The following is a 14,888-nucleotide window of genomic DNA, read 5'->3' on the forward strand; positions in this document are numbered from 1 at the left end:
GCGTATCAAACGTGACATCACTGACTCTATAACACACCGCCGCCGCCGCCTCGGTGTTAGTAGACCGCGCGTAACGTTCGAACCGACCGCGGCGTAATGGTGTCTCGGCGCCTCCCACCCACACCCGTCCCCCCTCCTTCCACGCCCTGCGGACTCAATGGTCCCTGTACCGTGAACAGACATCGCGAGCCCGTTGTTGCTGCTCGATGACACCGTTTCAAGTACCCGACGCGTTCGTCGCGCCATTGTTTGCTCTCGCCGCGGCGTCGTGCAAACCCAAATGTTCTCACACACCCCGCGGGTTGCACGTCGCCGGAGGCGATGTCATCGTTTGCCTACACGTAGCAAGTGTAACGAGTGCGTTGCATGAACGTTCGCGGGGAGGGGGATGAGTGAAGCGGGAGAGTGGGACGCGCCGGCGTGTCTCGGTATCAGGGTCAATGGCGCGCGCACTCACTCGACGACGAAACCACGTGCTCGCGCGAATGACTTGACGTTGAGTGCGTGACGCAGTTTGTGGGTGCCGTTTCCGATCGGGAGACGCTCTATGGGTTCCGCGGCGCGAGTTTATTTCGGTTCCGCTGCTGTCGTCTTTGTGCACGCTATGAGGTTAGTTGCCGCACTTGTCTTTGGTCAAGAAAGGGTACTGAGCACCGCCTTAAGCAGACATTCGCGGTGCGCAGTGACCCCTTTCTACGCCGGGGTCTTCGAATGCGCCGCTCCATTGCCCGGAAGGAATGCGTGCGACATGCATTGATTTGTATCGCATGCGGCGACGTTGTGTAAGCCACGAGGAAAACGGCTGTGTGGATCGCGTGTGAACCGTAAGCCGGACGCGGTCGGATCCCTATCGATACGTTCGTCGGCGCCCTATCGCAGTGCTTGTTAGGCTAAGTCAAGCGTACGATGGCGCGCATCGTCAAAATATGCACGCGCGCATGTATACGGAAAGATAGCTAGTTTCTGGATAGGCACATTCAATGCACGAAACAATGCAATAGAGTTACGGACTATCATAACTAATTAATACGCGATGCAGAGAAAAAGAACTGCAACAGGAGGCGTGGTACCTGTTTTAATGAATATACTGAGGTATCGATCCTTTTCGATTCATCTCAAATACCAGCTGGATGTAGGAAGTTCGAAAAGTACCGAGACCACTGCGGCTTGGGACATGCACAAAGCATTTTATATATCGTATAAAACGGGCTTCATCCCCCGCTTTCTCCTGTGGCAACGACGATGAGGATGTTCGCCATCTACTCCTCGTATGGCCCAGACAGGCGACGCATAGATGGCACCTGTAGAGCGGGAGCTGCACTCCATTGATACGTGCCGACCGTTCCCACTGGGCGAAATTGCTACCCCGTCGGCCGGCTAAAATAACACAGCCAAAAGCAGTCAACGCACTGTAATCTAACCAAGCAAATCACTCTTAGACATGGCGCCTTATCGTCCGATTCATCTGGCCAGTTGTGTAGGAAAGGTGATGGAGAGCATGTTGATGACACGTCTAGAGTTGTATCTCGAACATTACGAGATATACCCTGACGCTATGGCAGGCTTCCGACGCGGACGTTCTTCTAAGGACAATGTCATAGACCTTGTCTCGTCCGTTCAGCATGAGAACAAAAAAAACCTCAGGAGGCTTTCAGTGGCGATATTCCTGAACGTTAAGGGCGCGTATTATAACATAACCCATCGAGCCACCCTGAATGGCTTGGGCGATGTCGGCCAAGGTGGCCCTGTACTTGAAGGACAGAAGTCATTTTTTGGGCAAACAGGGGATGGTGTGTCATCAGAACACAACACATACCGTTGCGTACCACAAGGTGGAGTCTTGAGCCCCACTCAATTTAACCTCGTGTTCATCGACCTGGTTCATTCTCTTCCGCAATCCGCCTTTTTCTTCCCTTGATCTCTTCGTTGCTCAAGGTTTTCTCTACATAAAAGTGCTAGCGTGAATGATGGGAGAGGGTGCCTCAGTAGTTAGCGCATGTGCATCATCAACCTATGCGCGCTCTTTTGTTAGCTGGTTCAGACGTGCTATTTGAAAATACTTTGGCTTCCCCATCAAAAGGTGCCCTGGACGTCAAATTTTCGTAAAAAAATACCAATAAAATATAGCTCGGGCGAAATAGGCACTGTCTGTATGATTAGAGTAACACGAAGGCCTTGTTGGCTGAACATAGCGCTGTAGCCTTCTACTCTGTCTATATGGCCTCCGAGATTGAGCGACGCGTGCACGGCGTCCGATCTCGGAGCTCATGCACTGTCACGCTTAAATCTTAATGAGCAATGGGAGATTACTTCACGAATAACATCGAACGAGCTTGGCGGGAAATCAAAGATTTCGATGAGATCCTGTAACTTAAAAGCTTACAGTACTTTTAGCATGAACATGAGCGTATAGTTGAATAGAACTGAAGTATGTCCTTGGGCTTCCTTGCCTTGTTTTCTTTTCTTTCTTTTTACGCCTATCTGCCGCCTTATTATATATCCGGTTGCTACCTGCACGCGGGCGCATAGAGGTCACGTGCCTGTATCTGCGGCTGCTTGATCGAGTGCACTTATCAGTAGTCTACAAAGGAACCTACAACTTGTATGCGTAACCAAACGCTCCGGATATCCAGACAAATTTTTTTCTTTTTTTTTTGTCAGGAAAACTTAGTGCATCGTTTAAAAAGTTGCCTATTACGTAGCCATGAGACAAAGCGGTGGGGGTGAGAGGGGTAATGTGCTCAATGTTTTCGGTTTAACCCGGCTTGAACTTCGAAGAATTTGAAAGTCGCCGCATGCTTCAACGGTTTCAGCGATCGTTTCCTTTACAGAGAAAATGTTAATGTGCGTAAGAACCAAAACACTGTGGGGTCAAATTGCGCTTCGCCTAAACATATTCACCTAAGTACCCTCTAGAAAAAAAAAAAGGTGTTATCATTCTGACGTTTCATTTAATAACGATTATACACAATAACCGCTATCTGGTGCATGGCTGATTAAAATGGTCGGCCATTTGACCTTTCATAATAGGTCGAAGAAAGGTCATTATATCGTTGTCGTCCTATTACGGGGACAACTAATAATAGGTAATGTTTTCGGTTGCAGACCATTTAAGCTAGCCCTTACGGTAACATTGTTGCCTTCGTATAGGCATTCAAAATGCGGGTTACAAGGTTTCAGTTACGGGCGGCTTCTTACGAAATTGCGCTGCCTTAGGAAACTGCCTCCTTTAACGAGACTCGCGAGAGCAGAAATGAAGAATTTTATTCATGGTGCGCTGAAACACGACTCTAAATTACTTGTACACGCGTCAGGAGTAAGGAAGGTGAGCCAACGAAATGGTGCATTAGACTAACGAGGGCGTTGAAAGTTTGGAGTCGTGTTGCAATGCATGCCGTAATTTTTTTTTTTCGCTTACCGATATAACCAGCGTCAAACTGTCAGCGCGAGAAGATACCAGGGCCACCCTTTGCAACAGTGACCGTGCCTTCACTTTTTTTGCTGCGTAGCGACTCGGGTGCGACGCGAGTTTGTTGACACGTGCAGTGCGACAGCCCAAGCCAGCGTTGACCGTTGCTTCCCTTGCGTTGCCTAAGAAACGTCACACCATCCTTGAAAGTTGTAGCGCATAGCGTCGCGTTATTGTGTGAACGTTTCTAATATTCTTTTTTTCTTCTTCTTTCTCCTGTTACTCCCTTTACCCCCTTCCCTCCCTGTCTTTCCTCCCTTTTTCTCTCTCTCTCTCTCTCTCTCAGTCGTAGTGTTTTGAGTGTCAGCGGTGAAGGGAAGCCAAAAGAAGAAGAAAACAGTAAATTACTTCAGACTGGCGATATAATATTTTGTAACTCTGTTTTCGTAATTTCTCAGTTAGGGGCTTGTTTACTAGAAGACAAAAGGAAGGCCAAATTTTCATACTTAAACTTCGCGCCGAAACTCCATCGCAAGTACGCCAGTGTGACGTCACGGATTTCAATTGGTTCTTGTATTTAGGCCGTTCTGTCGCAGCAGAGGTTCTCGAAACTTTATTTGTTGAGTCATGTTGGCTCGTTAGATACACTATCATTGCTTATTAGCAAATAACCAGGCCGCGGCCGACTTTGTCAAAATTCGTTAAATCACGACGAACTGATATTGGAGGCGTCGACACCCACTTTTCAATGTTCCATATTGAAAGTTGAATACTCAATGTATAGTAGTCAAAACTTGATGTTCAAAGCTATGTATAGAAAGAGCTATATTAAAAGTTCAATTGCCAAAATATCATTTTTGAAGTTCGATATTGAAAGTTCAATACTAAAAATTCGATATAGAAAGTTCTATAAGCAAGGTTTGATACTCCAAGCTCAATAGGCACTTTTCAGCATGTGGTACTGAGCCTTGCTTACACAGAATTACTTGCACTACGTCTGTCAAGGACTTTAAATAATGCTTGCACGATACAGTAACGAAATCACTACGGGGCGGCTAATTTCTAGGCTGATCAGTAAAAAAACTATGACGTATCGGGCTGGACGACTAAGCAAAGTTCCTAGTAATCGGTTAGTGTTTTAATCATGATTAAAGATTTCAACCGCAATTTATCGGGGGAAGTTAAGAATAAAAGGAGGTAAATGCCGGCGCCTGCATCGCTCAACAACACAGAGGACGACCGGCCGAACTTCATTGTTCTGACTGAGATGTTGCCTGTGGGCCCTTCATCACAGAATGCATACATGGCATCTGCGATTCAAGCCACAGGTGATAGTATCATGAATGACTTTCATTCAAAATGAAAATATTTAAATACTAATATACTGAACCAGGGAAGGAAAAATCCCTTGACACGTGGGCGTTTCTTCACTGCAGCTGGTATGACCGCTAATAAGCGGATCAACTTTTTACCTAGGGACCGTAAACAATATGTAAACGATATTCTTTGCCTGCGCTACTAGACCTTCGATTCCACCGAGTTATCTCGATGTGCAATCACTCCCACAGCGTAACTGACTAGTAAGTGTATTGAAAAATAGCACGGTTGGTCGCTCCGCAAAATGATGTGTACGTAATCACCAGATTCACTGAATTGTTAAATCCGATTAATTGATAATTTTTTTCATCCCTTTTGCCGCTGCACTTGCGATACTTGCAATTCAGCACTTGCGAATACACGCTCGTAATCTACGGGAGCACAGACGGAAACAGGTGAAAACGAATGTAAGTGCGAACTAATTATTGGATCACAAGGTGCCGACTAATCAGGTTTAATTTGTTTAACCGCGGCCGAGCCCTAGTGGAATATCGCGCCGCAAGAGAGAGGGAAAGTGAGACGGCGCTGCCAACACGTCCTGGTCCACACTCAGACGAAACGCGTTCGCCAGCGACAAGTTGCGACTTGTTTCGAATAAAAGAAGATATGAGCCACGCCTAAACTCTGTCTCGTAGTGGCACTGTGATGCCCAAAAGAAAGCAAAAAACAAACAAACAAACACGCGACCCGTCTGCCGCGTTCTTGCAAAACAATTCTGTAGATAAAGGCGAAACCGCATACGCGCGATTTTCGAGCGACGGCGACTACAGGTTTTGACGTCGCTTCCCGCGTCATCGGTTGGCCAGGCGAGGAAATTTCGCTTCTCTCCCGGAAGTCCGCGCGGCGACTTCCGCCGCGGACAGCCTGATTGCGCAACAACATGGAAGCAACCATGGCCGTCTAGTTATGTCCGAGCTCGCTCTTGCAATTTGCTCCGTGCCGCGACAGCAAAAGGCAAGTACTAGTAAAATCTACCATCGCTTTGTTTCATCTCAAGCCGAGAACGAAGTAACGGCGTTGTGTTGCCGTTAGTATTGAGATCAGCTTGTTTTGTAGCTGTTAGGACTGAGAAGCCACCCAGAGCCTCGAAAGTGTTCTCGATTTTTCCTCACCAGATGGCACCACGGCATTTCACGATGGCGGCATGGATTTCTACTGGCGATGACAGCATACCGTATCTGTATTTGTTACACCGTGGTTAGAAGATTGGCCGTGTGGTACGTTTGCGATTTTTTTACGGGCGCATGATTGTATCTCTTCGGACAACAATGGAAATTTGTGAGTACTTTATTTAGCGGTGTCCTGTCGATGTGGTTGCCTCACGCCGTGTCGCGACAGCGCAACGGAGCCTGCATAGCGCGTCACTTGAATACCGCCTGTATTTGGTTGCCGCTTAACAATGCGGACAGTGGCAAGTTGAGTATACGATACAGGCGATATCTAAGCATGATGGCGACTTAGTAGCGGACTTCCCGGAAATTCGACCTGTCTCAAGCTTGCGCATAAGCAAACGTTGACCATGCATTGTTCTTAAGTTATCGGGTGCAAAGTGCTAAATTTTGATGCTCTTTTTTTTTGTATAATCGTGGTGGTGTCAAGGCACCGTGACCGGTTCCAATACTCGGGCTTGGAAACTGTCTTAGGAGCAACAGTAAACTGACTTTCAAGGTAACAATATACTGAAACAAACACCTGGTTCCCTTTCAAAGGATAAACTCAGCGGAACAAATTTTGTAATTACTTCTCGACAATAGGGAAACGATATCCGCCCTCATAAGTCGTTGCCTTCATTCACAGCCCAGAGTTAAGATGGCGTGAAGGGGAAGAACTGTGAAATGCTTGGCACGTGCCATGGTGAAATTCATGAGTTATTTACCCATTTTTACGTATCACTGGGATAAGCTGCTGGAAAATAACACATAGAGCGAAAATCTGGATTCTACAATTTGCGAATACCGTACCTGCCAAACTGCGAACTTTAAAATTCGTGAGATTCTGTTGACACGACCACTGATTAGGGAAGGGGAAGGAGGAGGAGGGGGTAAAGCACGGATATGTAGAAAAAAAAAACAACTTGTCCTGTGCACACGCCTTTTCTGGGTTACGTACACACTTTACTAAAGATGATTTGACATGCAACAGGGTGTCTTTAGGTACCAGCGGCTTTTGCGGTGCCGATTTGGCCAGCATCCGAAACTTGTCTCGTGTAACGTTTCTTTAAGCCAGTACCCTCTTGCATCCTTTCACCATCTGGAGACTTCCAACGTCACAGGGCAACAGCATGCACCTCTTATGTGATTTATAGGGTCGGGGACTGATGAGCGAAACATGCTCGGGTGCGAAATTCATTTTCGTAAAGCTTGGCGCAACATTCGTAAAATTGGAAGACGAGCCCGAATTCATAAAGCTTACGAAAAATTCCGGACAGTTGGCAGGTACGGAATATGGAATACCTACAACGCTAATTAAACAATCCCTCATATATATATATATATATATATATATATACAATGTTTCCGGCAGAACCCATCTCACCATGACGGTCGACACTAATATGATTAGCATTCAAGCAATGTAGCGACCTACAATACTACTGAAGAGACTCTTATTTACCATCCGTAGGCTTCCCGCATTACCGCGCCGCGAGAGGTCACAGCGTGTGTACTCATTAAGAAGCCACATTGAAAGCTTCACCGAACGCGAGCCTCCCAAACGCAGGCAGTTTTTCCCCGCTGGAACAGGTGTTCAACATATTGACTTCGGATGAACTGCGGCACTATTGCGTAGACGTCTATTTCAGGTATGATTTTTTCTTTTCATTGCAAGATTCGCGATCGCGCGTTCTCGCTTTTACAAGTCGGGCATGCGCCGGTACAGTGCACCCGCAGCAATTCGCGGAGGTTAAAACGAACGAAAGATGCCATGACCAACGTGGGGAGAAGTATAGGGTGAGAACAACACTATAGCATTATAATGATTTTTCTGATAACTTGACAAACTTGATGACATGCGCGATTGCACACCATATAGAACACCTTACAAATCAACATGGTTCAATCAGTCAAAAAACAGCATTCAGCGAGTAAAAGCATTTTTGCAGATTGCATTAGCCCAAGATGCAATTCAATGGGTCTCTATTTTATAGCTCAAATCAGTTCAATGCCAGATTCCTTTTCTCAGGAAACGAAGACCACCGCGAACAGTACATATTTTCGTTATGAAGTTCAGTATTCCTGGATAACAACTAGTGAAAACTAAACATGCTCAATAGTACCATTTCAAAGCTGCCTAACTTGAATTATCGTTCTGTTTTTTTATTATTCGCCGGTGGGTTATCACACGGCATAACATTGAAAATTAAATTACATACAAGCGTGGGGGCCCGTGTCATGCACATACTGCCATAGACCAAATTGTACGAGCCATCGTTCACATTATTCATGTTGATCCCTTATCAACTTTACACCCCTAAATAGGCTTTCCCGCGGAACGTCTTAGTTCTAGGCAATGTATTCCAGCTGTAGTGCAGCAATGTTTGCAAGTCAAATTTTCGAAATGCAGGTGTAAGGTATCGGCACGAGGAAGTGTGGCAGAAACCTCATGGTTTTTTTTTTCTTCATTTGAATTATTTCTTAAGCCAGACCCACATGTGCGCGCCGCCGTTGACACCGGCGTCACCTCGCGTTGATTGTAGATAAAGGAACTGTTATTTCTCGACAAAAAAAAGCTTCTGCAAGCGAGCCACCTCGCACGAAATGGACGTTTCTCCCTCCCCTGTCTACTGACCTGTTTCGCGAACCTGCTTATCTGTGGTAGTGTGTGCATACGGGAGGAAGGGGGGGGGAGAGGCGAAAGCCGGCAGTTCATCCACTTCGAAAACACCTCCGCACTGGCCGGTAAACAAAAAATGGGGAGCCTGCGAAATTCCTGGAATGTCTCTTCACGCAGTTGACCAGGTGTGAGCCGTCACGGGCGCGGCTTCCCCTTCCTTTATTTCGTCGAAGACTAACAAGAACAGTCACGCTTTTTTGTAACGACCAGACGCCGGGTGACGCCGTTGCCTCCTACCCCGTCTAGCAGCCTCCCCTACGCCCCCCCCCCCTTCACTCACATGCACGGACACTGAACAGGTGCTCCCTAAAAGGGCTGCAGAAGTAGCGCCTGTGCCTCACCTCAATCACATCCCTACTCACCCCCTCCCCTTTCCGCGTCCCCCGTACATGTGGTTCCTACTTAGTTAATTTGACTTCCCGGTGGCGCTTGCGTTTGGCCAAACGTGTTGGCCCTCCAGATCAAAGCAGCCGCCAAATCGGCGAGGTTTCTACACAACTTTATTACTCACTTCCTAGACGAGATTCAAGCGCATCTCTGGTGAATCCTATTGACAAATTCCAAGCAGTCTTGTCTACACAGAACAGTGCCTCCTAATCCGCGATTGGAACGCGAACCGCGCAGCCGGAGCATAGTGCCTGAAAGCGTTAGAGCGGAAGTGTTCTACCGGATGTGGAGTTACCCAGGATACCCTGCGTGTGGTCATCCGCTTCCGCTGTTCGCTGCCAGCGCAGACGAAACATCCTGTAGAATGCACTCTCGCAAGCAGCAGCTGCAGCGTCGCTGTCTGGGTCCGATTCGTCACATGTATAAGAACTTGAGTTGTCCGAGGGGGAGCTGTCACTATCGAGCAGCAAAAGCAATGCCTGCGCCTCGACGAGTCCCCCAAGGCGTCCGCCAAACCCCGAAAACCACGATAATCATAGCGCCACCAAGTGTGGTAAGCAGTAGTAGAACTAAAACGTACGAGTGCAGCAAATACGTCACGCGAAGTTCCGGTCCACTCCACCGGTTTTTGCGGAACAGCTTGAACATCTCCACGGAGTGGTCCCAGCTCGAAATCTGCTCTAATCTGTAGTTGAAACACGGGACTCGCACTGTGACTCTACCGTTGGAACGCACTTGGTCCAAAAATGAGCGAAAAAATTATGCTGATCCCGCGCGCTCTGGGAATCGATGTAAGCGACACTTTCTGTGCCTGTTTGCTTTGATTGACGATGAATAGCGGTGATATTGACGGCGAATGTTTAATTTGTTCAACGTTCAGCCAAACACGAGAATGGCGAGTTGATGTTAAACGTTAGCTTGCGTGCACCACTGCTGTTTGTTTGCTAGCACGCAGAACACAGAGGGAGAGGTGTTTGCTGGAGGCAGTGTTGCGCCGCATATATGATAACCTCTCAGTGAGAGCGTTGAGCATCGCCTTTGCCTCACATGGCGTAGTGGCAGAAGTATTACACTTTCATAGAATTATGGGGCGGTACGTGCCAAAACCACAGTTGGATTAGGAGGCAAGTCGTAGTGCCTGTGTCCGGATTGATATTCAACGCATAGTCTTCTCTTCATGTGTCCCTAAATCTAAGGGCATGAGTGTTTTGTTTTTCGTCCCCGTCGAAATGCGGCTGCCGCGGTCGAGATCATATCGGCGACCTTGAGCGATGACATCGCCGCAGGGCTAGCACGAGGGCACAGAAGCGTTGATTTGACGTGTGACCGCTTCCGTAGTGGTGCCTAGACCCTGCGGTGCACTTTAATTAATGCGGCTCTGCTTCTTTACGTCCTGCATAAGTTGTCGGCTTGACATAATTGCATGGTGTTTTTTTTTCAGAAACTGCAGTAACGTACCCTACCTGGAACTTAAGTTTACCCAGTTTCCCCTTAACCGCTGTCGTGTCTAGCAGTAGCCGTTTCCTTGCTTGCTCTCGCCACTTTTTCTTTACTCCCCAATACCGCCCCACGGTATGGAAACTGCGAGCGAAGAGTGGCAAGGCCGTATCCCTCGTTTTACCACAGCGCCTATCCAACCATTCTATGCCTCCTCTCTCCCCACCTTCCAACCATTCTATCTAGCCTCCCTCTTCACCGGCAAGTTAGTCGAGAGGTAAGCGCTGCAATGCTTTTGAGGGCGTCACGGATAATTACAGCTGTCAATAGTCTAATCAGACGATGCCCAGGGAATTCCAGAGGGTATTGTGCACATTAGACGCGGTACAAAGGTCAAACGGGTTTCCCTCGTCTCCTTCCTTCTCTGCCACGCTCCTTCCAGGTATATACAAGCTCTGAACCCCCGACACGGTGTGCAAGCCAGCAGCAGCAGTAAAGTCGAAGGAAGAGGCAACTTTGCTTTAAGTTGCGCCATCTCCGCCCTTGGAATTCACCAGACTGCTGCGGCTGTGGCTAGCGCACTAAGTATGAAGCTTTCTCCGTGATTGTTTAAAGTAGCTGTGATCCCGCGCGCGTGCCGATTGTTACAGGTCACGTGTCAGTGCCTGCCCGAGCGCGAATGCCACTCGGGATGCGTCAACATGATGTAGTCAAATCCGAATATAATGGATCCGGATAAAGCGCATCATCCTCTAAATTGATCAAGTAAAACTTAATAACCGATGTTCATGTAAAAGAACTGTTTCATAAGAAATTCACAATGCAAGAAGGGGTAAGGCGTGCAAACACGGACACAAAAGAAGTGGACAACACGAACGTGTCTGTGTTGTCCACTTCTCTTGTGTCCACGTCTACACGCCTTACCCCTCCTTGTATTAAGAATCCTTACCAACTAGCTCAGCTTTCTATCGTTCTAAGCTTCATAAGGAACTATACAGTGGATTTGTTGAACTCAAAGCGTCCGCTGCCAGGTTAGTCGCCTTGCCCGACGCTTGATGACGCAGTTTTGGGGTATAGAAGTGGCCTTGAGCAGGTATTCACAATGTCGCACATTGAAAAACGCTTGCTGAGGAACACTAGGAAACAACAAAAAATATTGCCTAGTATACGTAGATTTGTTTTCCATAAATGGATTCCTCCCAGGCATCATTTGTCCACTGGATACGACAGATCCGTTATAAGGAATGCTTCGTTATAGGGTTCGTTACAGGCGAGTTTGGGTACATTAAATTTCCTGATATACGAACTATCTTAGCGCGTGAGCTATTCATTGTAACCAGGTTAGACTACAAAACGAGCCGCGCTGTGCTGAAAACGTCTGACACTCGATTAGTGACACTGACTCTTGCGATTCTCATTGTGACATATTATTGTGTCTTGCCAGTGCAGTATATAATCAAATTATCAAGCGGAGATAAAGGTACAGGAAGAGCACTGAATCTTTTAGCTAAGTTAGGCCAACCCTTAAAGGAAGGGCTATGGTGAATGTCCACTTTGATCAACTGAAACTATTCCTTGGTATTAGAGAGACTGCTTTGCAAAGCGTGGTGGTAGCTGTTGGTTTGTTTTCTATCAGCGCCAAGTAATGCACACGAGAATTTAAAAAGTACCCCGTGAGCATAGGCGCTTGCGTGCAGATTTTAAAAAATATATTATAGAACCAGATAACCTTCTGTATATTTAGTTATCTAGGATTATAACAAAATAACGTTGAGTTCCTCAGCGGCACAGCAAACTTTGTTGGTCGAATTCGCCTGAGCTTCATTTTCTTCGAGGCTTTAGGCGTGCTACTAGAATACATTTTACATGCATAAGTATTGCTCAGACACCATGTCAGCTTACCGATTAATTAACTTTCTCTTCTGCACTGCAAAACAAATTCGCACTGGTTCTTCAAGAAATTGAATTTTTCCGCATACGATGTTCTTTCTGAGAAAACCATAAACACTGGCTTCATTTGCCTCGGTGTGCCATTGGTAAACGATGTGACGTGGCAGCTTTCCTATTTACGTGAACTCGACGCGACCGAATCGAGTAGGAAACCGAGCTGGCAGTTCCCGACGCGACCGCGTCTGCATGCACGCACATTGCCACGGGTGTTTGTTGTGCGAATCCACCCACCCCTTGCCGAGCCGGGATGAATGAACTTGCCTCGGCTTTCACTCCGCGCGACATGCTAGCGTTTACACGAACTCGGCGACTCGTTTCCAGCTCGACACACCGACTACGTAAATGTTGCTTATGAAGGCACGGAAAGTGGGGCCGAACGTGACAAAACGCGTGGATGATTCCCGATGTTGTAAAGTAGCCCCGATCGATCAAGTATGGCCGAAGTAGGTGTGCCAAAGTAAAAACTGTTGGCTCCGCTCCCGCAAAGTCATTGCCCACTCAAGAGAGAGCTAAGAGTCGTTGCCGGTTTTCTTGCAAGCGCGCTCACACCTGCGGGGAAGCAACACAGCCTGCTGCATACATTTTTGATGGCCTCTTTTTTTTTTGCGCACAACAGGCTGTCAGGAGGCGAAGTCCTGCCGGTCCCGGCATTTCTCGTGAAAATAAGCTGGTCCGCATGCTTGAAGCGTGCAGTTAGTGCTTCGATCGCTCATTGTAGAAAAGAAGGAATTCTAAGAAAAAAAGAACGATCCCTGAAAGAGTCACGTGCAGGAGTGCCACTGTCCTTTCATCTCCTCCCTCTTGGAATGTCGGTATGAGCGTAAAAAATTTTCCCTTTTTCTCATTTCAACTGGCTCTCGACCAATGGGGTGCTTACCATTCCCCCACATTTACATTATCACTCCCCTCACCCCACCTCTGCTTTCGCTACGGCCTTTCAAGAAACTTCTCTAACGAGAAAGAAGAGGGCGCGTAGATTTCATCACTGCTTGCAATGCAGTAACAGCAAGAGGCAAATAAAGCCGAAAAAGCAAAATTAGAATGTGAGCGAAATAAACTTCTGTAGTTTGGGGACATAGAAATTAGCCTTCTTGATTACAACTTCAATGTGCGTTCCGATATTCCTCGTTAAATTAAGCGAAATCCAATGCATTTCATGAAATTTATGACAGATTTTCTCTCCCTACCTGGAATTTCGTTCCGGTACTCCTGTTCCGCTTATTTTTGTTAGCACGACAGCACAGCGCGCCCGCATGGATGCTTTCCCCTTTACGGACGTGCGCCGTGATCACTTTGTAAACACTCGCGATGCCGTTTACATCGAAGACGCGGTTGCATTAACGTTTGCATAGATGCAGCTGTCACCATTGGAGACCAACGAAATTCAGCGCCGCAGCGTCCAAAGGCAGATCTTCGGTATAGTGCGTTACCAGCGCAACATCCGCATAAGTAAGGGAAATCCGGTCCCGACGCACCTGCCGACCGGTGCCAGAGGTGAACCGTCCCGCGTTACCAGCCGGCAGACACAAACCTTGAGCCTCTTGAAGTTCCCAGGCTCAGCGCGAGCACCTCATCTCGCTGAAGGACATCCATTCCGTTGCACAGACATGCGTTTCGGAACGGCAGATCGCGTCGATATGCCGGGAATCGAGTGACCATTTAGCATCGGCCACCTTGCGCCCGCATGCGACAGGTGGTTGGACGCGCGCGCCCGCCGAGGAATACGATCGTCGCTTCGCTCAAGTCAACCTCGCGCAGCACGAAAGATGTCTCACCTTGGTTTGCCGATGCGGACAGCCGGGCGGTTGCGACGACAAACACGGCGGCGGCGAGTGTTATCCAAGACGGCGCGGTGACCGCAGCCATGACGGCGTCTGTAGCACACACGGACGACGTCCACCGGTTTCTGGAGGAGCACGTGGCCGAGAAGGCCGGCGACGAGCACCGTTGCGTTGCCGGCAGCGAGCAACCCGCAGCAACCCCCCGTAAGAATTCGTGACCTGCTCCCCGCGCCGCTGACGCTCCTTTCTTGTATTTCTTGGCTGTTTTTGGCTGGACCCTCCCCGCTTTACCGTTGCTTCCTCCACCAACAGGTATGCTGCTCTCGTTCTATCTCCGCCGTGGCGCGTGGCTCACGCCGGCTTCTCTTCTCCCGCGAGGCGGCTGCAGGTCCTCTGGGAGGGGGAACGTCACGGCTGACGTCACTAGTGACGTCTCCGGGGGGGGCCTCCGTGCCCAATTTGGCTGAGAGGAGGTTGAGCGCTGATTTTCGGGGGGAAGGGTAAGCGTTGCGAGGAGGTGTGGCGAGGGTGTGGGTTTTCCTGCCGGCGCAACCCTCCCCGTTTCGGTGCAGTGCGCCCACTCGTTGGGACGGAAGAGCAAAAGAGGACGTTTCGGATATCGTGTGGTTGCGCCGGAACGCTCGCGCCTGCGCTGCGTTTTGAATTGCTCCGATATTCTAATTCTTTTAATATGATCACTTTGAAGCTGTGTCAGA

General features: G+C 48.3%; 1 protein-coding gene across 1 annotated transcript in view; it reads right to left on the reverse strand.

The window, feature by feature from the left end:
• Positions 1 to 14,516, reverse strand: part of LOC142557207 (uncharacterized) — a 90,443-nt gene extending 75,927 nt beyond the window's left edge. The window contains exon 1 of the mRNA XM_075668897.1: positions 14,167 to 14,516. Coding sequence (XP_075525012.1) covers positions 14,167 to 14,257 — 91 coding nt within the window. The 5' untranslated portion in view covers positions 14,258 to 14,516. The remainder of the gene's footprint in view (positions 1 to 14,166) is intronic.
• Positions 14,517 to 14,888: the final 372 nt, after the last annotated feature.

The sequence above is a fragment of the Dermacentor variabilis genome, chromosome 9, assembly GCF_050947875.1.
Source record: "Dermacentor variabilis isolate Ectoservices chromosome 9, ASM5094787v1, whole genome shotgun sequence".
NCBI classification, from domain to species: Eukaryota; Metazoa; Arthropoda; class Arachnida; order Ixodida; family Ixodidae; genus Dermacentor; species Dermacentor variabilis.